General features: G+C 28.7%; 3 protein-coding genes across 3 annotated transcripts; 1 reads left to right on the top strand and 2 right to left on the bottom strand.

Annotated features, from left to right (window-relative positions):
• Positions 1 to 1,035: 1,035 nt before the first annotated feature.
• Positions 1,036 to 9,310, bottom strand: LOAG_04289 (hypothetical protein). Its single transcript, XM_020446558.1, has 19 exons — positions 9,150 to 9,310; positions 8,558 to 8,774; positions 7,928 to 8,045; positions 7,720 to 7,830; positions 7,499 to 7,649; positions 7,019 to 7,177; positions 6,557 to 6,670; positions 6,122 to 6,292; positions 5,693 to 5,921; positions 5,380 to 5,495; positions 5,128 to 5,297; positions 4,585 to 4,744; positions 3,854 to 4,024; positions 3,430 to 3,597; positions 3,220 to 3,321; positions 2,515 to 2,634; positions 2,152 to 2,272; positions 1,619 to 1,710; positions 1,036 to 1,387 (listed from the first exon to the last, which is right to left on the bottom strand). Coding segments are annotated over exons 1-18 (2,442 nt in total). The 5' UTR covers positions 9,193 to 9,310; the 3' UTR covers positions 1,036 to 1,387; positions 1,619 to 1,709.
• A 5,194-nt stretch (positions 9,311 to 14,504) lies between these two features.
• On the top strand, positions 14,505 to 16,198 carry LOAG_04288 (hypothetical protein; the record flags this gene model as incomplete). The annotated part of the gene is made up of 5 exons (XM_003139825.1): positions 14,505 to 14,627; positions 14,945 to 15,073; positions 15,379 to 15,504; positions 15,612 to 15,741; positions 16,023 to 16,198. 5 exons carry the CDS (start codon positions 14,505 to 14,507, stop codon positions 16,196 to 16,198), a joined length of 684 nt encoding a protein of 227 aa, XP_003139873.1.
• Positions 16,199 to 17,194: 996 nt separating this feature from the next.
• LOAG_18567 (hypothetical protein) lies at positions 17,195 to 22,546 on the bottom strand (the record flags this gene model as incomplete). The annotated part of the gene is made up of 5 exons (XM_020451230.1): positions 17,195 to 17,367; positions 17,711 to 18,096; positions 18,222 to 18,342; positions 18,506 to 18,744; positions 22,389 to 22,546. 5 exons carry the CDS (start codon positions 22,544 to 22,546, stop codon positions 17,249 to 17,251), a joined length of 1,023 nt encoding a protein of 340 aa, XP_020305004.1. The 3' UTR covers positions 17,195 to 17,248.
• Between the last annotated feature and the right edge of the window lie 1,248 nt (positions 22,547 to 23,794).

The raw sequence follows: 23,794 nt of genomic DNA, 5'->3' as shown, positions 1-23,794 counted from the left end.
CGGATAATACTTTATTATCAGTATTCATGCAACTCACACTACAGAATGCATTATATGAATCTAAAAGAGAAATAAAATAATTACATCTTCTCTCCTGGGATGTTTCCCATTTACCGAAGTATATTTTATTATAGTATCGTTATGATGACATTACTTTAATATAATTATGAAAGTATCACGTTAAATCAATTTTCACATTTTCTAATATATGACTATGTAACAATTAAATAAAATGAAACGTACCAAAAGTCACCGCTTATTCCCGGTGAAAATCAATATTTTTTGCAGATATGATCGATTATAAGGTAGCAATGGAAGGTATCATTGGTACATCAACTGTTATCACAGATCTCAAACCTGCTTTTTATTCCTTTCGTATTTATGCCTTTAATGAATATTTCAAGGGTAAAATTGGACCAGTAGTTGACATTGACTTAAATTTAGATAAAGTTATCGATGCAAAAAAGGAAAGAATTGATGTAGGAAAGAGCTGATGCAGACATACTCCACAAACACACAAATATGAGATCTCAATAATCTTTAGCTAAATTTCAAGAAGTGATGAAATGAACAATGGAAAAAACTACAAGCCAATTTGTACTTTAAAAATTTGCTGTTTGTATAATGAACTTTTACAAAAACAATCAATTCAAACTATTCAGAATTTGAAAATACAACACTGATAAATTGAAGTTCGAAAAAGTGCAATACTGAGAAATTGAATAAGAAATTGAAGAAAAAGTGAAATTGAAATAACTTCACAATCCCCAATCAGATTTGTACAAAATCTCATCAGAATTTAGATGAAATTATATGAAAATTTAAAACTAGCGAGGTATTAACTAAGAGTCACTAGAGACCAAGTGTAGCAACATCGCCTGTGTGGTATGCGAGGATTTTTTTTTAATCGTGTTATTACACTTCTCAATTTAAAATCCACAATAATTAATGGCACCATTTTGCTTCAAAAGAAGGAAATCTCTCACTACATTAAATTATATGCATTTAAAATCAATGTAATCGCAGTTACGAAAATTGGGAATGATTTTAATGACAAAATTAATTAGTCGCTGTCGGATCCGCAACCATTACGGGAGCGATCTATGTGTATTCAGAAAATATACAAAAGAGAAAACACATTTCAAATATTTACAATACAACTTCCGTAAGATACATGGTATATTGAAATTGTTATTAAACTAAAACTAAAGTTTAGTTTAATTACAGTTCAAGCCAATAAATTCAGGTTCTGCTTGTGAAACTCGCTATTACCCTGTCAGTCCTTCCTTCTTATTTCGTTGTTTTGATCTGCCTCAACACAAAATGAAGCATTAGATTCACTGTTCTCTTCGTTTTCCACTTGCTCCATACCTTCTGTATCCTTCTCCTGGAAAACGTAAAGAAGTAGATTTGCGATTCTTGAAACAGAAAGTCCATTTTGCAATAATTACTTTTTTGGGGACGTTGAAAATGAATTTAAGCCTTAATCAAGTTTCAAATAAGTCAACATAGAATCCGAAAGTATCAGAAATTATAAAAATTTTTTATGACAAATATAAACCACGAAATATATATACCAGATAAATTGATGGATATAAAAATAATTGAAATGATTTACTTCGAAATCGTTTCCAGCTTCATTGTTTATTCTGGTTTTTTTCTGCAGTGCAATTTTCTTAGAATTATCTGGACGTTTATTTGAGTTTCTATCTGCAAAATGATTTTTGTTAAAGAATTTCTTTACTTCATTGACGTTAACGTACCGGCTCAGGACCAGCTTGTCTTCAGTACTGACTAATATTCAGATGTTAATATCAATTCGACTCATATTTCAACACTCTGTTACGTCTCTTCATAATACTAAAAGTGTGCTTTTTTTGCACCGTAATAAAGATTAAAATCAACTAAAAAATGGAACCCACTCAAATAAAGTAAATCATATTGCGTGACTAATTCTCTCAAGCAAACACCAATCTCTTACACGAATTGTTCACGAGTTTCGTTAAAAATTCACAAATTAAAAAAAACTTTCAAAACTTAATAGAGATAAGGTTGGTAGTTGCTTTGTTCGCTCTTCGATTAAAATAGTAGATATAAGTGTGAATGCCCTTAGAAACAAGAATGCGACTAATGAGTCGTTCGACTGCGTACCAACTAATATTTCGCTTATCATAACCAAGTCGTGGCATATGAACACTTGAGACATTTGAGTTCACCGCATAGAATGCAAGCTTTTTGAGACATTTTGTCAAAACTTCTTGGTCAATTATATCTACAAAGTGTTGTAAAGCATTTTTATTTAATTTGTGGTTAATCCTAGAACGTTTCAGTCAACAAAAAAGTTTAAAGTGTTCGTAAAAAAGAGTTAACATGTTGCAACAGTAAATAGAAGCAATTATGTTTTCGCCTAAAACTTCGTAGAATAGATAGTTCGAAAAGTGAATTCCGTTACCGAACTTGAGATTCTAAGAAATATTGAATTTGACAAAAATGTTAAACCTGTTACAAACAAACCTCTTTTACGGTAATCTTGTGCTACTAATAATACCACAGATATTTTCCTCCAAAAAGGAAAAGTTCTAGATGTGGACTGCTCAGCTTCACCAATACCGTTATTATCCCTTAATCCCTTACCTGAAAATGAAAATACTAAACATTTTAGGCAAAATTAATACCAAATGTTCAAAGTTTAAGGAAATTTTGGAAAAGTTGCTCGTAAGGGTACAAAACTTCCAGATAAAATCTACGAGATAATCATTTAACTGTCGAAGGAGAGAAGCCCAGGAGAGACAAATCATCAAAAGAAAGTGGTTATTTGGAATGAATTCAAGATCAATTTACTTATTTCACTTCCTAAAGTGATGATTTTGCATAATACCGCCTAACTGTACAATAATTTTTTAACAGAAGTAATTGCTTGTGTCAATAAAAATTAGATTGAGTAATTGAAAATAGAATTATTGATGCTGACTAATAGGACCAGTCACAGTTACTAATGAGATCTTTTCTTCGCAGGAAAATACAGCATTAAAAGAAAAAGAGGAAAAAACAAGAATAGGAAGCAAATGACTGTTTCTTATTCATTCATTCAATAAAACGTGTATTTTTAAAGCTCAGGATGAAATAAGGATAAGAGATAAGTGATCAAAGGATGCATATCTTGTTTGAGAAAAGTTATGGGCAATTCATCAGCAATATCCTCAACAAGATGTGCATCACCAAGATGTAAATCGCCCATCTCGCCTGCTAACTCGTACTGATCTACTGTTTGTTGACTCACTCTTCTTAAAGCATCAAACACACCTCCACGACCAAACATGCCTAAAATTAAGACAAGAATTGTGAAAAAATACAAAATGTTGGAAATTATTTGAACTAACTTGAAAAACAACGTTTGGATTTCAACAAAAAAATAATTGAGGATTTTACCACTATCATCCACAACATGAACGATAAGTGCACGATCCGAATTATCACTGGGAATTTTTAGCGTATCCGTGACACTGCCATAGACGAAATGAGGTCCAAAATCTGTGTTACTGTCATCATGTTGAACTTCATGCACTTCGTGAAATGGTAAAGAGCCACTTTTGTAATCTGAATTTGAAGATAATGACTTTTCATAAACATTTCAATAAAATATTAACTGAAATGAAGCCATTTTCCATTTAGATCATTCTCGATAGTGATACAACTGCACGGAGGATGAGACTGCATGTGGGCTCCCCGAAGGCCAATCAATAACCTATTCAAATTTTGCCAAGGATGCAAAAATATGAGCCACAGTGAATAAGGATTTTTCAAGGTTGTACAATGAAAACTTTCAAAAAAGAAACAAGCACTAAAGACTTACTATTTTTGAGCCATTTCATGGCCTTCCTCGCCTCTCGTTCCTTTCTATTCTGTTCAATTCTTTCTTCTTTCAATTTTTTCTTCCGTTCTAATGTTTCCTTTCGTTTTTTTATTCTTTTTTCCATTTCTTCCTTTGATATTAGTTTACGTGTTCGCCTTTGAACTGATACAGCTAACAAATGGTTTATAAAAAGATACCTTACACGAAGTACACAAAATTGCTCATTTGTTAAACCGATATTGTTTCCTCAATAAATTTGTGTAAAAGACAGCACCAAATTCTGAAGCAGGCATGGTTAAGACTTTTAAAATGCTCAGCACATAGTAAGTAGTCATTGTCAATGACTGTGAGTAAATGTCCCAACAAACCTTAAAAGAACTACCTAATCATTCGCTGCAACTTACTAGGTCAGGTTCAAAGTCTTAATGTAACACCAAGTAGCAGCCAAACAATCATTCCCAAAATTATTAAATAGGTTCAAAAGTCAGGGCTAGAAATGAAACATCAAGTATACGAAAATAATATGATCGGACAATCTTTTTTATTACACCGTCTGCCGGAATCAACACTACTTAATAAACAGAACAAGTAAACACAGAAATGAATTAACACGTGAATAGAGGCTGGAATAAGAATAGAACATCATGATATCCCCATTATCATATCATATTGTAAGACTATTATAAGTTCTAATTATTGCCTTAAAAATTTGAAAGTTTTTAAATACTTACACTCCCCAACCAAAGCATGTCCAACTAATTTGATGGCTTTAGATCCATCTAAAATATTCTGCAGAGCTGCAACATCCTGTTTATAATCATGTCCTTCGAAGATATACATATTTTCCAATGTGCTACTTTCTTCCTTCTTCCACTCTGATTTTTCGGAGCTCTGTAACGGATTCCTTAAGTTTTTGGAAGCTCCTTTTGTATAGAGAATGTCTTCACATTTAGCTCAATCTATCTAAGTACTCAAAAGCTTAATATATCCAACAAGTGAAACATATCTCAATTTAGTCCATTCCTTAATTAGTTATCATCAAATATCTCGCACTATAGTTCTTGTCTTGAAAAAGTAGTAAATTGAATGCCTCGAAAATCCCCCTTTTTAGAAATCTAGCAAAACAAAGAATGGAGGCTCCCACTATATTCCAGAATAAACTAATTTTATGCACAACCCAAACAGTAATAATCCTAATTTTATGAGAGATACAGTGCACCGTGATTTTTGTTGCAAATTCTTTTATTATCTTTTTTTTTCTACTAACTACTAACCACAACTTGTTCTTTTCCATCATGAATCCAGTGACCGTTTTCATCGGTTCTACCAACCAACTTTTCAATTTCTTCCATATTTAATTCTTCAGAATCAATTTTCCCATTATTCAGTCGATTCAAGCCCTTTATTATCAAATCAGAAATTTCCGCAAATGTTAGTTTTTGCCCTGAATAAGAGACATGAATTCATTTTAACCGATTTTGCATTTTCATGTAAATATGGTTTCTTTATAGAAATAGTCGACTAACTGGCATCATTGTTATCCTTCAAAATCTCGTGAGTCATTTGAAGTTTCCGAGCTGCATGACAGTGTATCATATCCTCCACCGTATAACGCGCAATCAAACGTATCACTTTTACAGGCCTTGAAGGTGAATATCAATACATGCAATTTTGAATAAAAATAAAGAATTTTTAAAGACAAGAGACTACGATGCTTCTAGTAATTAACGAAAATAACAAAGAAAAAACAATTCCGAATAAAGAGAGATCCAATCAAAGTTAAAGTTATATTTAAAATTTAGGGGGCTTTTGGAATCTCCAACATTTCCAAAAGCAAACTTCATCTGCCCAATTCGGTGACATCTTGCTGCAGCCTGAATGTCATTCTGTGGGTTGAAATCCGAATCCAAAAAAATCACCGTATCGCCAGCGGTTAGATTTAATCCAAGACCGCCAGCTCGGGTTGACAATAGGAAACAGAATATTTCTGAATTAGTCTGGAAGCGATTTACGGCAACAAACCGTTCCTCGGCTCTTACACTTCCATCCAAACGTCGATAGTTGTATCCTATCAAAAAAAAAAAACTAAGGAAGTTTCTTTGAAAACCATTTTTTGAAAACTGCACGCAGTGAAATTCATTAACTAACTTTAAAATATTTCATTTAATTCTTTGTAAATAAGAATGGAATCCTTAATTCCTCATATCAAACTTATCTTTCAGAATTCTCGTCCAGTCTTATTCGCTGATTACAAAAATTTAGCGTTACCTTTATAAATCAAATAATCCTGGGCGATATCAAGCACACGAGACATTTGTGAAAAAATAAGTACACGATGACCCTTTGCAGATAACAGTGAGAGCAGACGATCCAGTAAAAAGAATTTTCCGCTTACTTCAAATAAATGATCACCTTCCTTGAAAGGTTCTGGCTCCACACCTGCAAAATACATTTCATACCTTAACTGATTAAAAAGATGGGGTCTGTTGCAGAGATATGTCAAGAGGCTACTGCAGCTACCTGAAGTTAAATTATATCAATTATGCGGAGCTAGTAAAATCATTTCCAAACATACAAAAGAAAATTTTGCAAGTGTCATAGAGAACTTTGCAAGTTTGTGTCTATTATTTCAGATTCGAATTAAAACATTCATTCTGACGAGTCATTGAATTTATTACCAGTAGATTAGCAATTAAAAATCACCAACAAAAAGATAAGGATGTGCAACACATTTTCGTAGCTGCATTAATACATTAAGTAATGACATTTTACTGCCAGTATGCTCAGTTTTCTTATCGTTCATATTCTCAAAGTATTCTGAAAAGGAAATGTTACACCAGTTCATATTTCCAATCAAAAAGCAAATATACGTCTTTCGTTAGCGGACAAGTTTGAAGTAAACAGTTAGCGAAAATTGATAACTTAATAAATCTTGATAAACTGACAAACTAATCTAAATTTTAGTTTTTCTTGATCAAATACATAGAGATGAAAAATGAATTTAAAGGAGATAGGAATGTAAAAAAATCAGACATATGCAGCTGTATCTCAGTGACGTCGTAAGCAAGGCTCTAATAGTTCTAATAATCTTAGCTGATGGCCAATTTGTTGTTCATTGCTCAAGAAAGAAATGAAACTATTGAGCTTATAAGGAAATTAACGAACTATAATTTTTGCTCAGTATTGCACGATATATGTTCTTTTGCATTTCAGTTATTCCATGATATAATACAACTTCTGAACTATCCGGAATACTGATACGCAGTATCTGCTTTGTTCGACGAATAAGATATTTGGAAAGCATTTGTTGAAGTTCCATGGCGGCTACAACAAAAATTTCTGCTCGGTTTTAAAAAATTCAATTTTTCTTTAAATACTTACTGTTAGAAGGCACTAATTGAAAAAGAATCAAATTTTTAAACAGTGTGCATCTGAAGCAACAGATTGTTTACCTAGTGCATGCTCAGAAGAGGAAATATCAAACTATAACAAAGAAAAGGGAATCCAACAAAGGAAATACCAGTGAAAAGTTCATAAAGTAGATCAATAATGACTATTCCGAAAACACTCCATTTTACAACCATTTGAAAAGTTTTCAAAATTCCGAACACTTTTTCAGAAAGCATTTTAATAAAAATTTATTACTGTCATATGTGTTGTGATATTTCGCAACAAATTGCTCTTCGTCAAGAAGCGGGAATCTGTTCGCATCAATCAAGGAGAGTAATGAATAAAGTTCATTGATATTATTCTGTATAGGTGTCCCGGTCATTAATACCATGAATTCTACAGACATCTAGAAAGGAAAAAGCTAAACCAGAATTCTCATTTCCTTGAAAGTATAATTGAAAGCCAAGAATTTGAACCTTGCGAATAATTTGATGGAGAACACATTTGCTTGACTTCAAACGATGTGCTTCATCGATAAATAATGAAGACCATGTCCAGTGGAAATGATGCTCATCAATTATCACCATCTATAAAAAGTCGTCAGAAGTCTCGTAAGAAGATTGGAATTGCATAAAAGAACATCTTACAACTTTCCATGGGCACGATTTTGTATTACGGGTATACCTCATAGGTTGTAACCAAAACATTCCAATCCTTGGAGCTTTCTAACTTTCGCCGAATCATTCTCCTCGCATCAGCATTTCCAATATATGTTATAACTCGAAGTTTTCCAAGACCAAATCTGCAACTTTTCAGTGCCTAAATTAATTTCGTGCACAACTTCCACAAAATTAAATTAAATGATGTGTATGATGTGGTAAATTGTACAGAAAATTAATTTAAGCAATTCTGAAGAAATATGCAAGCAAACAACGCAATTATGAATTTTTTTCCTCTCAAAGATTTCCATAAAACAAGTCTTCAATATTAGCTTTTATTTGAAATCTTCGGAAATTTCGCTATAGTTTAAACCTCAATCCAAAAAATAATGAAATCAATTAAAGGTGAGCTACTTCTTCATTAATGGTTATTTAGCGACATAATTAAAACTATAATGTAATTACTAAAACTGTTATGTAATAATTTATCCATTACAGCGCCGCTTCATTCCTCCTTAACAAATTAGTAAGCACAGGAATAAATTATACGAAAATATATACAATTCTGCCCTATCGCAACAAGCAGCGCTCTGCAAAATATAGATCGAGTTATATAAATAAAATATGAAACAGTAATTTCAGTATTAAAATTAACCTAAACAGTTCATTTTGCCAATGTTGGAGGACCGAAAGTGGACAAATAACCATATGCCGTCCTGCTTTGTTATCATTAAGCAAGCAAACGATAGCACCAACTGCTTGACAGGTTTTTCCCATACCCATTTCATCGGCAATAATTCCACCATGTTCCTCACTATACCATCGCAAGATACGTTTTGTACCAAGAATTTGATGTTCGTGAAAATTAATACCTCAAACAATGCAATAAATAATTCGGCACGAATCTCTATTCCCAGTCTGCTATGCGAAAATTGGAATTTTTTTAATCGTCAAATTAATCTGGAATTATTTTGAAAATATAAAGAAATGGATATAGAACATTTCGTTTTGTAGACTTCAGCATAACCAATGCAAATAGCATAAGTGGTTCACGCAAGAAATAGAGCAAATTTAATAAATCGAAGTGACGTTTTTGAGTTTTAACTCCTTAAGCTGTAAAATTAAATTTGTAATTATTTATGTTATACACTGAATGTAGTTTAATGCAAAGAGATTTAATAATTACAACTCTAACACTTTAAAATTAATTGCCTTTATGAAAATTAAATAATCAATCCATTCAGTACCTAATTTCGATTCCCTTAATTCTCTCACATAATCCTCGACCATTCTTCTGAATCCTTTGCACGTAGTTGATGCGGCACTCCGAACAAACTTCAAATTTAATTGAACGTTTCAAATCAAATATGTACTAAATCTTCCCGGGAACTACTGTCCCCAATCTCAGCTATTCATTTCGTATTGCCCTTTCTTCCATCGAAGGCAATTTACACGGCCCATGCATTATTTCTCAACGGCTCTTTTGATAGTATATATTAACGATCGGGTCGGAAAAAAAAAATGAATGCAGGTGAGGTTTTACGGTAGAAGCAACGTGAAGGATCATAACTCACCTATAAAAGCTTGAGTTACAGACTTACTTTGACGTATGTTTTGAGCGGGAATTTGCCAAGATACGTTCAAGAATTGGTAGTGTGAGCAGCAATATACGAATACTTATCAGCGATACTTCTGAAGAAGCAATCACCAAACTAGGACTAGAAGTAATGAATAAGCTAAAAAGTTGATTTCAAGAAATCCACTTCTTGACATTTTTGATATGCTGTCCTATTACTAACAGTTAATTCATTCATGCTTCTTCATTCCTTCTTGGCTCTCGGAAATTTCTCCTTTGATGTTTCCCTGTCATCAGAAAGCAATGTTTGAATGGTTCGACCCTGAGAGAATTCTACATCTTTTACTTCTGTTCTCATGGGAACAATGTCACTGTCACCCTTACATAAACAATGTGGATCATCGTGATACCTATCTATTTTAGATGATACTATGAGATCAATTTTTTTAGATGTTTACTGTAAAAGCATGCCGTTACTACTAAATGGACATTATTTAAATGTAATCATTTTGCTTGATTCATTGCATAATTTCATGCAAAAAAAAAAAAAATCGATTACAATAGGCGTAGGTATTGAATGAATTCAAATTATTAAAGTTAATATTTTTGGATACGTTATATATGTGAAATTAAATGTGAATTGGAATGTGAAACAAACGTGAATTTTGTTTTTGATGATAGTCATTTCAGAGTTGGTGAATTTTGCATTTAGGCGAAAATTACAAACCTGATTTAAAATTACAGGTCTAATCGAATTTTCATTAACATTCGATTCATATGTCACACATATCAGGTAGTTTATTTCCTATTGTTTTTCATTCATATATAATGATCATTTTAGAAAACTTAGAATTCAAAAAAAATGATTTTGCTAGAGTTATTTAGAAATGGATGAAAAAGGTATCTATTAATTAAACATAAGTTTTTAAAATTGATAGGAATTAGGAAATGGCGAATGATGGAAATGTATGATATTTCAATGCTTCTTTTTTTCTTTTGCCTAAATATTGTGAGTTTTATTCTGGTTGCAATCAGTTGTACTTCTGCACGGAAAAAATCAACGATTTTTGCAATCAATGACGTAACATACTCTGTCGCATTAGAGGATAGACATTTACTCTTATTATCACTAATCAAAAATAAAACCAAGTAATATATGTGTTATTTTACACACCATCATCCACTTTTCCATATTTTAAATTCGTTATATGCAATAATACAATTCACTCAACGGTTCTAGCTAGAAAACCAAATCGAAATAAAAGCGATCAAAATGTAAACAAACTTTTGTAGCGTACCGAAAATAAATTCATACTAAGCGTATTTGTCCTAACCTATCTAACTTCATTCCTTAAAGCTCTTGATTTAACATAGCGATGACATTTGAACCTTGCTCATTTGGTAGCATTGATATGCATTACCTAAGAAATCTGTCGTACAGATAACCTGAAGACTGTATCATTCAGACGTTCGAGAAAAAGAGATGTCGCAGTGATGCATTTCGTTTGATATTGATAATTCCTCTCTTCAGCTCTTTTGATTTCCAATAAAATATCATTTAAATCACTTGTTGTATTGAAGTTTGCAAAACGAAATTCAATTTGTATAATTAAAAATTAAAGTACAAAAATGATTTCAATGCTCTTACCAAATGATGCCATCACTGATTTCATTATATCTATCAATGATTAACATTAAATACATTTCTAGAGAAATGGTTAAATAAATAAGAACCGATTTTTTTTTTCCTATCAATTTTGCTCATTCATCTATAAATATGTTCACATCTGAAATGAAAGATTTTATTAAACAGTGAGATTAAAAAAATATTTCCACCATTCAGTATAATTGAACTTTCTATTTTTTATATTTTAATTTTGAAATTTGATTGAAATTTTGGAATGCATCCTTCAATGCTTTATAATTTTCATTTGCTACCAATTCAACGACTAATGTTACTTCTTCCATCTAATCGTATTTTACCCATTACTGTTTGCCATTCCTCCATCATGTTTCCTTTTTTTTTTTCTTTTTTTGCAATATATTGTCATACCATTTCAATTAACCAAATTTAATTCTATGAACCAGACAAACAGGTTTCGAGGACGATGAGCAAAATATTGTAAAGAGAAGTGAATTTTGCGCAAAAATACCATACATGAAAATTTCCGGCACCTCAACTTCTTACCATTTTACCATTTCTAACATGAAATGTCCCAAAATGTTTGATATCAAAAATTAGCATTAATTTTTTTGCAACAATCATTTATGATTTTAAATATAATAAAGTATTGTCAATTTCTCCATATTATCTTTTCTTTCTCCCTCTCTCTTTCGTCCCATTCCCTAACCTTTGATTACATGATTAATGGTAGTTATATTACGGAAAAAGTTAAATTTGCAATTATTGTTTAGCATTTGTTAAATTTAAATTATATTTCATCTTATAACATTGTCCAATTATGGAAATATTTTTGGAAAGAAAAATGACAAGATCAATAGTTCTTCTTAAAATTATCATAATTTAGTAATATGGTTTAACTTTTTTAAAATTCTTCTGGAAAAAAAAATTGTTGAAAATTCTCATCCATTCTACAAAATACTGCATGTATACTTTACAGGTGATTTTAACAAATAAATTACGAATCAAATGTGTAAGCTTAATCGAAATGAAATGTGTCCTTTATATATTTTAGTAATTTTTTCAAACATCAGAAAAGGTAAAATTTAAAAAAAATAGAATAAATTTAAATAAAAAATTTTGGAAAAAAACTTTTAAACAACGATAAGATGCAATCATTAAAGGATGATAATAAATATTAGAATATTTTAAATTTTTGAAAAAGTTATCAGCATGAAATAGTTATAAATTTATGAGCACAATTGTTTCGGTAGTGGTACATTTATAACCTTTTTTTTTTTGCCTTCTTTTTAATAATCCAATCAGAATATTTCATAAAATTATGATAAAGTGAAAGAAGAGAGCAATCATTAAAAGCGACATTTTTGATAGAATAATTAAAATGATTTTTCTATCATTTTTTGAATAAATATTTGCGCATATCTATCAAATCATAAATGATTCTGAAAAAAATATATGAAATTTAACAATAAATGCCAAGAATGTAAAACTAAACGGTAGGATGCATATTTTTAATATTTTCTTACTATCTGTTATTCACTTTATTAATTAATCAATATTTAAATAATCAAGGTTGTAAATAACTAAATTAATTATTAACAGCTTATTGACTTTTATCACATATGTTTACGAGACATATTTGCTTATCTGATTTTTCTTATCAATAATTCTTCAATTATCTATTTTATTTCATTAAATAACATTTATCATTAATGGACATGTAAGGAAGGCAACATTCAGGCTCAAAATGAAAGTATTTCTGGCTTTTTTATCAGTTCCTCGAATTGCCCATATCATTTTCGGATCAGTTATCACTACTGAATCAGAAATGTGGTGGAGAAATTTATGAAATTTTTTTCAATCTTACTAAACTTATCTAACATTTCAGATATGTTTAAATTTTGACAAATTTTTCAAAATAAAATTTTTGAGAAATTTTTTAGTCTGAAAATTTGCACTTCAGTTTTTTTTCTTTCCTTAATTATTTTCTTAGAAACAATTTTTCTTATCGTAATATTTTCAGTTACTTTCTTTTTTTTAATGAAAAAAAAATAAAATACGATGTAAAATGAATCTTTTGAACATTACATCAATTTTTGTTTCCAAATTTTGCTATCATTAGCCATCAATTTTCTTTCAAGCATTAACTGCTACTAGAATCGAATTACATGTCCTTTACAATAATTTAAATTGGAATAGAAAGATGAAATAGTATAAGGTAAAGAAAAAATCCAAATTTCAATTCCAATTATTGCTAAATTTTCTTTCTTTTTTTTTGTTTTCGCTTCAACTATCAATTATGCCGAAAAAAAAACTTTTTTCGAACAGTTTTTTTTTATAATTTTGAGACAAAAATTTTTCTTCTAACGGTAATAATACAATTAGCGATTACAAATTACCATTCAAATAACAGAAAATATTCATTGGCTTCTTCGTGTTTTTAACATTTTTCAAAACCTGTTAATATTTAACTTTTCTTAGAATTTGCTAGTAGAAAAAGTTAAAATATTTTTACTCTTCAATCAAATACTTTCCAAAATTCTTCTTATCGGAATATCTGTGCTTTTATTTTCTTACTCTCTTTTACTCATAACAATCTTATTTTATTTGATCTTCTTTGACGTATCACTTGATAAAGTACTGAGATATGAATATCTTTGGAAAACTTTACAACCTTAATAATCAAATTACTTTGATTCAGGTTTAATATATTAAACTGCCAGTTTTTGTTTTTTTTCTTTTTTTTTGATCTTTCCTTTTAATTTGATCGATAATTTTTCAATAAAAAGAAATTCCCTGAATTAATTTTAATATCTGAAATTATATATGAAAATACATAAATTATATATATCTTATATAAATTATACATATCTGAATATAAATACATAAATACGTAGTGTTAAATTTGTTAGAATTTCAAACAATTTGTCATTTAAATATTCAAAAAAAAATTTTGTAGATTTGTAAAAGAAAATCGTAAATTTTAAATTGAAAAAAAAAGCATTTACACGTAAGGATACTTCGTTTTGTTATTGTTGATAACGTAATCTTATCATTTGATCAGGAATTTAAAGTTTACGGTCACTCAAAGTTTACGGTCACTCAAAGGTTTTTTATCGTTCTTTTTTTTTTCAACCAGTTCATATAGAATTTTATCACTTTTGTCTTTATTTCTAGAACCGGAATAACTTAATAGTACTAAAAAGTTGACAGTTGATGAAAATTACCAAGATATTTACTCAATATACATTTAGGTACTAATATTTTTTCCGGCATTAAAGTAAAAGACGAAAAAAAAGAAAACTTGATGCAAAAATATTAATACCGGATCGAATATCCTGTTAATCATGCTGAAATTTTATTATCAATGATGATTTCAGGAAAATGCTTCCATGGCAAGTACAATATTTTCGGTGTTTATTTTGGTATGGATTGTTAACTGTTTCGCTATCATATTCAATTTACAATTTTATCATTCTTGAAACACGTTCCGGAACTTTGCTTGAAGTATGTATGTTTATCCAATTAAATTATACGGTTGCTTTCCTGATTCAATACATTTTCCTGTATCAATTTACGGAGAGCAAAAAATTTGTTTCATTTTTTGTACATTTTCCTTGTACAAATATATATGCTTCTTAAATATGTTCCTGTTTTCCTGAATGCAAGTTATTTAACCGGATTTAAACAGGAATGTTGCTATTAAGAAAAATAGATCCACTGCATAGTTAATTCATAACAAAAGCAATAATCTCATCTGAATGGAAAGAATTTCACTTTTTTTTAATTTTAAATTAATTCAAATTAATATTAAAATATTATAGGTTGCACAACTGAGCGATGGATTAGTTTACAAGAATATCACTAATAAAACATTACCAGTTATTGTAATATTGCTTACCACTAGTCCATCACAAAATTTCAAAGGACTTAAATCTCTGTTACCTGCTGATGTATAGTATTTTTCTTTTTAATAGACTAAATTGCGAAAATGATTTTTTTTTCAAAAATTGAATTCTTTAAAGTTTATGAATTTGAAGTTTCATTAATTTATCAGATCTAAAACATAGGAAACTTTATAAGTTTAAATTTTTTCTCAAAAATCTTTCCAAAATTGTAAAAGTTTTTGATGCATGAAATGATTAGATAATGGTTGTGATATATATGATCATGATTTTGATATGAGTAAGAAAGAATTTTAATATATTTTAGAAGCATGAAAAAGCAGCAATGAATGAGACAAGAAGAAAAATTACAGGTAAAATATATTCATGATCGAAGAGATGCATATAAATTGAAAACACCACAAGTTCATGTTCTCATACAGCCAACACATTCTACCGTACTACCTGGTTTCATCAAATTTATGGCATCAATTAAAAAAGTAAGTCATTTTCAATCATTTCTAACATGCTAAGCTCTATATTTTCATAAGTTAACATTATAATAGTTTATCAAGTTTAAATTCTGGAACTTAAAAATTAAATTAAGATGAATGTAAGTGATGTGGCAAAATTTGTCATGCTTTCGATTGAAATTGAAAAATACATCATATCACCAAATATTGATAAGGTACTATGCTTCCCGAATCAACAAGTGATACTTATGAATACTGTTCTAGGTTAGTGATATTGAAATTAAAATTTTTAATACAATAAATTCACATATTGATAATACCAAAACAATTGTCGACATCAAGTCATGTGATGAAAAATTATTACAATTTCTGGAATCGACAAAACTGTATTTTGGAAGAAAGTTGTAACTCTTTGTCGCAACTTTGTCAAGTCCTTTATTTTATAACATTTTACAAAACTATCACTTTTTCAACTTATGTTATGTTCATAATGGTAATATTAAACGAATAATGAGAATTATCAAAGTTTATTATATTTTTTAAAGGTAATTATCACTCGTTCACGATATATGTGGCAAATTTGGATGAAAGTAAAAATGTGAAAAATTTAACTGATGAAATGAGTGGGAATGTTGGTTTAACACGAATGATCGCCAAAGAATTGCTAAATCCGGTCCGTTGTGATTTGATGTTTTTTGGTGTTATCAGTAATGATGTTTAATTTTATTATTGATTATAACTGTTATTTTGTTCTTATTCAATCAGCAAAAGTAAATGTATATTGTGTATAAGAATATAAAACAAAAAAATTAGCTTAAAGTTAAGTTTTCAATTTGAGAGAATTTTTTTTCTAGTTGAAATCAAATTTTTTTATGAAATAATCAATTCAGATGAATAATGTGTATTATTTGTCATTTTGCGATAATCCATTGCAAATATTTTTGATAGTAAACATGAAATTAATTTTTATTTTAAAAAAAGTTGGAAAAAAATACGAAAGAAATTTTATTTCAAAAAAAAAAAAAAGCACAGTTCATTACAATATATCACACACAAACATTGAAAAAATAATCGAAATTAATATTATTAATATCACCAAAGTCATTGAAAGAAAATGCATTAAAAACGCTGAAGTTATGATAGTTATTGAATTTAAACTCAAATTGCTGAATTTCAAATTAAAATTGAAGCTAATAAAGTTAAAATTTTTCAATATTTTATGCTTTTATCGAATTTTATTTATCATTTTTGTACATATATCCAAAGTAACATTTTCATTTACTAATTGTGACAAAGAAGTATCACACCTAAAATGAAAATATGGAAGACTAGATGAAATTATCGCCTTGTATGTGCATGTATGTACTTGTTTCGACAATTTCTACTACTTTCTCATCCTAAGTTTTATCATCTAAAATTAATCACAAAACTAATGCATCGTAAAGTTGTCACTTTGAAATAAATAAATACTATAAAATTAAACATTGAAATAATTATTATTTCCTTGAAATTTGTAAAAGTTTCAATAATTTTGAATTTTCAATCAAAAAATTTTTAATTAAATGATGATGAGAGCATTATTTCAAATTACATTGGCAAGCAAGACAAATTGAGAGAGAAAAAGAGGAGAAAATTACGTAATTTATTATTTACACACAAATTTTCAAAATCAAATATTATTCAAAAAAAAAAAAAAAAGAAGAGCATTAACTATAAGGGATTCTTGAGCGTTGTTGCCAAATTTAACCCCGTTACCACTGCTGCTGCATCGCTAACATTCTGGAAAGGATTTTTGCGGAATATTTGTAGAACCAGTACCACCTCCTAATGCAAATAGTACACCTTGATACATGGTACCATTAATTTCCATTGATACTACCAAGGAGTTTTCTGAAATTAAATTGATGATGATAATGATCAACATTTCAATTATTTTATTTAATTTTTCATTAAATACTAATTTAAATTAGTCAGAGAAATGGTAGTAATAAATGATAATATTAAAACGGTAAAACTAATAATTCCAATAAAAGAAATAATATTAAATTTTGATACGAGTGGTTACTAACAATAGAAGTACTGATATTGATAAGGATGAAAAGTGATAATGACAGCATTCCTTTTAGCAATAAACAATGCAATTTTATTGAGAGCCAAGAACTAAGGTTTTTATTATTGCTATGAAGTTTTGTAAATTTACTGAAAAATTAAAAAAAAAAATAGGTCGATCTACCTCCTCGACTGGTAATTTTAAGGTGTGCTGATGGAATACTGCCAAATAAGCGTTCTGTAGCCAAATTAGCCAATAAATTACTGCTAAGACCATTTTCATCGTTCAATGCAGCAGCAGCAACAGCGGCTACAGCGGCAGCATTTGTGGTTTCAGCGATACCGGTAACAGATGAATAAGTTCGAGCTCGTTTTGCAGGTGCAGCACCATCAGAATCTGCTGATGAGGTTGATTCACGTCCTGACATATGTGAAGGATCACCATCACCACCACCGCCACTACCATCACCGCCACAACTATTACCATTGTTATTGCTATTACTGCTGTTTATATTGTTGTTTTTGCTACGTATATGACCTGAATGCCGAGTTACCGCTTCTACCGCTGCTCTGGAAGTTTTTTTTTTCTTTTGGGAAAAAATTCCAAATTAAAATGAATTGCAATTTTTAGCTTAAATTTCAATCATATTATTGTCAAAATCAATTTTTCATCTAATAATTTATTAATAATTTACCTTTGTGCTCGCTCAAATTGCCGCTGTTGTGCTTCCAGAACAGCTAGTTGTTCAACATGATAAGCAGCTACTAAAGCTGCTTGTTGCGAAGCTGGGCCTAAGCCAGCATCATCATCCAAGCCTGAAAATCATTCGAAAGTTTTTTCATAAATTTCAAAATTAGAGCTATTTTTATATATTTACTAACTTGACATCAAACAAAATATTTTTTTAAACAAGCCATAAGTTAGCATACTATTACTTATTTATCACAAAACATCTCAATACTAGCATTATTTATTTACCATTTCGAAGGCTTAAGGTACCATTGAGGTGTTTGTTAAGTAATGCCGTTGAGTTATGATGTGCTGCGGCAGCGGCAGCAGTTGCAGCAACGGAATATCCAACTTGCGGATAATTCGCAGATCCGGTTGATGCATTTCGTCTTCCTTCGCGCCGATTTCCATCAATTGCTTGCTGCAAATCGGATGCCGTACTGAGACCTTCTTTCTCACATTCATAATCATATAGATACTTTTGATATCTGAAATATTTATTATGACCATAACAGCGATGATATTATAATATATTTATAAAAGATGACAAATTTAAAACTTAAAATAAAATTCATGAATTTAGCAAATTTATTTTTAAAATATTCCATGATTTAAATTATTTGAAGAAGAATTTTTATAACTAATCTTTAAATTTTCTTTTTTTTCTTTTTTTTGCATAAAACTATGAAGTACATAAGAAATACATATGTTTAAGTAACTGTTTAAGAAGTTTGCCATAAATCAATTGTTTTATTATTAAATAAAATAAATGTTCCTTTTTTTCTCTTTCAAATATTTTATTTTGCATCCTTTTTTCTTTCCACTTTTTTTCCCCCATTATTATTTGAATAATTCATTGAAATGAACAAATTTTTTGTCCAAAGATGATTGGTGGAAGAAGTTTAATGAAAGATCTATCTGTTATTTTTGGTGGATTGATTCAAAATTGTCGTAATAAAACAGCTGGTTTCATCATTTTACGAAAAAAAAAAAATTTTTTGAACATACACTGAAAATGAAAGAACAAAAAATTTTGCAAAACAAAAAATTTTGCAAAAATTTTTTAAAATTTGAAAATAAAAACTTGTTTAAAGTTCATTTCACTTTTTCTCATATTACTTCTTCATTCAATTTTATGTTCCCAATCAACGTATATTAGCTTAACAAAAAATAATAATAATAATTTCTTATCCTTTTTTTTCTTTATTCCACCTTCTCTCTCTCTCTTTCTCTCTTTTCCTCTCCCTCTTCTTTATATTTTATTAGTGTATCAGTTTAAGAAAAAAAATAAAAATAAAAATAAAAACAACAATTTTGAAAAAAAAAACAACACACACACACAAATTAATATAATGTTAAAGTAGAAGGATAAAGTATGTGAAAGGGCGTAATATTCATTGAATTTAACAGCAAACGATAGTCGATGAAATATTTATCAAAAAAAGAAAAAAAGTTTTCATAATTTTTCAACAGAAAAAAAAAAGTGAGGGATGAAATTTGATCGAATGATTGTTTTTGAGATACAAAATCTTTTTAGCAGCAAAACAAAAAAATGAAAATTCATTCTATCATTATGAAATGTGTTTATCAAATGAATCGTTGAGCTTAACTTATCAGCTCAAATAACGATATTACAACAATAATTTCATTTCAAATAATAAATAAATCTTTTTCATTTCTAAAATATTATGCAATTAGGGTGAAATGTGTTGTTGTTGTTGTTGTTAGTATAATTTGAAATTTAATTTAATTATTTATAAAAAAGCTAAATAAAAGTGATAATTATTTCATCGGATGAAATCTAAAATGGATGATAATTTTTAAATTATAAGAAAAAAAATTAATACTTGGATCAATTAATTTTACTCAATGAATGTCATATCGCGCAATATTTATTCTTATCTAAATTAAATTTCAAGTTTATGGTATTTTATTATTTGATGAATGGGAGAAAGTATTTCAAAAGAAAATTATGCCATAACGATAAAATATGAAATTTAAAATTTGCTAATTATATGGTTATGAATTATACATTTAGTAATTTAATGTTTTATAGGAATAAAAGTAATCAAAAATTGGATTTAATCAGCAAATAATAAGTAACAAATAATAATAAAATCAATAATGCAATAAATTAATTCATTTATATTTGGAATTCTATTTTCTTTGGCTTTATAATTTTATCAAATTTCAAAATTTTCTCTTTTATAAAATTCACCAAACATATAACAACATCTTGTTTCAATTATCAATTTTATATCGTTGTCTATGTTTTGTGGAATATATTTTAGAGAGTGAAAAAAAAAAAAAAAGCGCAAAATATTTTCCAAATTAGTGGAAATCACATAATTCTTATAACATCTGGCATTCGAACATTTCCTCTTTTTTCTTTTCGAATTTTTGTTTTTTTGTTTTTTAGATTCGATTCTAATGTATAAATCTCATTAAATTTGAATGTAAATTATTTTGTTTTATTAATTTTAAAAACTTAACCCAATTTCACAATCTGTTTTTGATGGGAATTTTCACACAGTCAATTTTAAATTATAAGTTTAATTTCGAGAATGCATAATGCCTTCACACATTTACCATTGTATATGCTTTAGTGTCAATTTATTTGTTATAACTCTCACATATATAAATTAAAATTTGAAATGAAATAAAAATTTATGTGATAAAATTGTTGTGCTATCAGTCATTTAATGTTCTTAAACACGATTTTTTTTTCGATAAAGTACTCAAAAGTTTCTTTTTAATCAGCTCAATTTAGGCAAAAATAATTACCGTTTGCAATACGATATGACAGAGAATCAAAAATTTGCAATAAGCCAAGAGGAAAGAAAAGAATTAAGCCAAATGAATGTGATAGCTTAGCTAGTACGGTAGATTAAACAAAACAGTTTATTGGCCAGGTATCATAAGTCTCTTCCCACAAGCCAAATTTTATGGCTCTATCTGACATATTGTCCCTTACTATTCTTCGTTTGATCTTTGAATTTTTGATAGTTAATGATATTATATAGTCTTACAGAATTATTGTTCAACAATTTATTTCCAGCAGAATCATGCAATAAATTAAATAACTATCAAAATTCAAAAGTTAAAGCATATCTTGATAATTGTATGCTTTTATGCAAATTAATTATTTGACTTTCACATAAATTGTATCCATTCAGCTTATATCATCCCTAAATGTCACATTTTCATTTTTTCGATCTGATTTAATTCAATTTCATTCCCCTTATGCTCCCTTCTAATACCATCAATTTGTAGAAATTTAATATTTCAAATATCATATATCAATCGATCTGCTCTCCTGTTTTGCAAAGAAGTTTGATCGAATCACTCCTCATTCATTATGCACATCTTTCTCCGAACAATACAAATGTATATCAATCAAATCCAATAAATCTACATTTTTCGTATGTCTGCTCTTCCATTTCCTGTCAAATTTAACTCCCATTTCGTTTTCTTCAACCAAATTTTCAATCATTCCTATTCTTCCCTCTTTTATCCTATCATTCCATTATGATGAAGTCAGTTTTAAAACAAGATTTAATTAATTGGTTCAGCAATTTTTAAGCCACTAATTGACATTTCAATGGTTATGAACGACGATATAGAATTAGAATTGATGAATGATTAGGTTTTTGTTATAGCTATGGAAGGTGGCAAACAAGGAAATGACTTACCACAAAATTTTTGATTTATTAAAATAACAAATTTTTGATCTAAATAATAAAAAAATAATCTGATCATTTTCAAATTTTAGTTGTCTATTTTGATTATAAACTAATAATTCACCAAATATATTTATTAATTAAATTAAATATGTTTATTGATTACAATGTTATCAACGATATAGCTCACAATGCTTGCCATAAGTTGCATTCATTTAATTAATACTGTAAATTGGATGAGATAATGATAACAGTTGGAATTACTGTTTGATTAATTAGTCAAATCTTCAGGTATTAGATTTCTCTTCGATTGCAACAACTTAGAAAAGAATGTAAGGAAAGTCACGAAGAAGTATGCATCATCATGATCGATGAGATTTTCTACCGTATTTCTCATTTAATTTTGTGCTAATTATCATTTACTTTGTTTGCTTTACAAATACATAACTTACTGTGTTCGTAGAGTGAATGCAGCTGATGTAATTGATGACGGTAAATTTAATCCTCTCGTTATTTCACGCCATAATTTTTTATTGATAATTTCAACCAAACCACCATGTTGTACAACCAATCGATAAAGTTCATATAAGTCTAACACCTGTTTAGCCATAATTGGTATTCGTGTAACCGGTTTTCCTGAAATCCCTCCATTTTCTGCTTAATTTATGATAATGATAAAAGTAAAAATGTGTTAAGTAAGTTAAATTCATTTATTTGCAATTATTGCATTTTTGTTTTTAATTCCATATTAATTTCGGTAATTTTTTGGATTATTTGCTCAGTTGTTGAATTCAATGATTCATTCAATTTATTTTCCATTACCTATAGTTTCATTTTCCTTAGTATTGAATAGGAACAAAAACAAATCTATAAATGAATAAAATGAAATTTGGAAAGTCTAAAAAACATCTTTTGACGTCATCATTTTTGAAAAATATATGGCTTCAGTCTTAAAAATTTCAATCAACTATGATAATTGATCAAAAATTTTATCAATAACAATCAATTATCGTTGGTCTGCCTATGTTTAATCATGATTGATTCTATGAGAAAATAAACTTTGACCTTTCCATTTGGCTTCAAAATATGATAAATTTCATAAAATTTTCAAAATCATAAGTTACATAAATTATATATTTTAAATTAGAACAATATTATTTCGTCATAATAAAATTTGAAATTTATCTAAGAGCTGGGGTGTGATATTTATCGGATGGTATTTGGAATGTATATCAGCATATCACAGACATAACTGTCATTTCTTTTCAATTTAATGGTTGCAGTTGAAGTCTAAAAGTTTTGTGTATGTAATTTTATGTTAGATTAAAATTATAGCACATATTTTTTGAATTTTTTTTATTAAATTTTTCATATTTTGAAACTCAAAAAGAAATTAATTTGATTAATTAATTTCTCTGACAACATGTTGTTCATATTGAATTTTTTTTAAGAAATGTTTTCAGAATTTTACTCTATAAATAGTTCAGGAGCTCTTAGGTTGGTATTATTATTACCACTATGTTTATATTTTTACCCATCTTCTATCTTTCTCTACTCCTGTATGTAGTAATAATTACGGGAATAATAGTGATAATGACTATAACTGTCATAGTCATTATCATTATCATAATCAAAAAGACAAATTGCCTTCAGGGAGATGATAATAGCGAGAAAAAAATAATATTGATAACTGATACTGATAAATGAAAATGGTAAGTTTCAATGATAAATTATCATCAACAGTAGTTCTGATCCGATGATGATATGATAACAGTTATTGGTTTATAATTAATAATCATTAAAAATTCACAGAATAACAAAGGAAATCTAGCAAAGACACTAGCCAATGGAAAGTGAG

This window comes from Loa loa (genome assembly GCF_000183805.2).
Source record: "Loa loa unplaced genomic scaffold supercont3.369, whole genome shotgun sequence".
NCBI classification, from domain to species: Eukaryota; Metazoa; Nematoda; class Chromadorea; order Rhabditida; family Onchocercidae; genus Loa; species Loa loa.
The sequence above is the reverse complement of the archived record's forward strand: the minus strand, read 5'-3'. Positions and strand labels throughout refer to the sequence as shown.

What these genes read in the sequence shown, in the direction of transcription:
- LOAG_04289 (XM_020446558.1), bottom strand. Translation starts at nt 9,192, where the DNA reads ATGGTCGAGGATTATGTGAGAGAATTAAGGGAATCGAAATTAG. An exon ending in ACATGCTTTGGTTGGGGAGT is followed by an intron (nt 4,025 to 4,584) that starts GTAAGTATTTAA and finishes ACCATTTGTTAG; the next exon opens with CTGTATCAGTTCAAAGGCGA. An exon ending in CATGAAATGGCTCAAAAATA is followed by an intron (nt 3,598 to 3,853) that starts GTAAGTCTTTAG and finishes CTTCAAATTCAG; the next exon opens with ATTACAAAAGTGGCTCTTTA.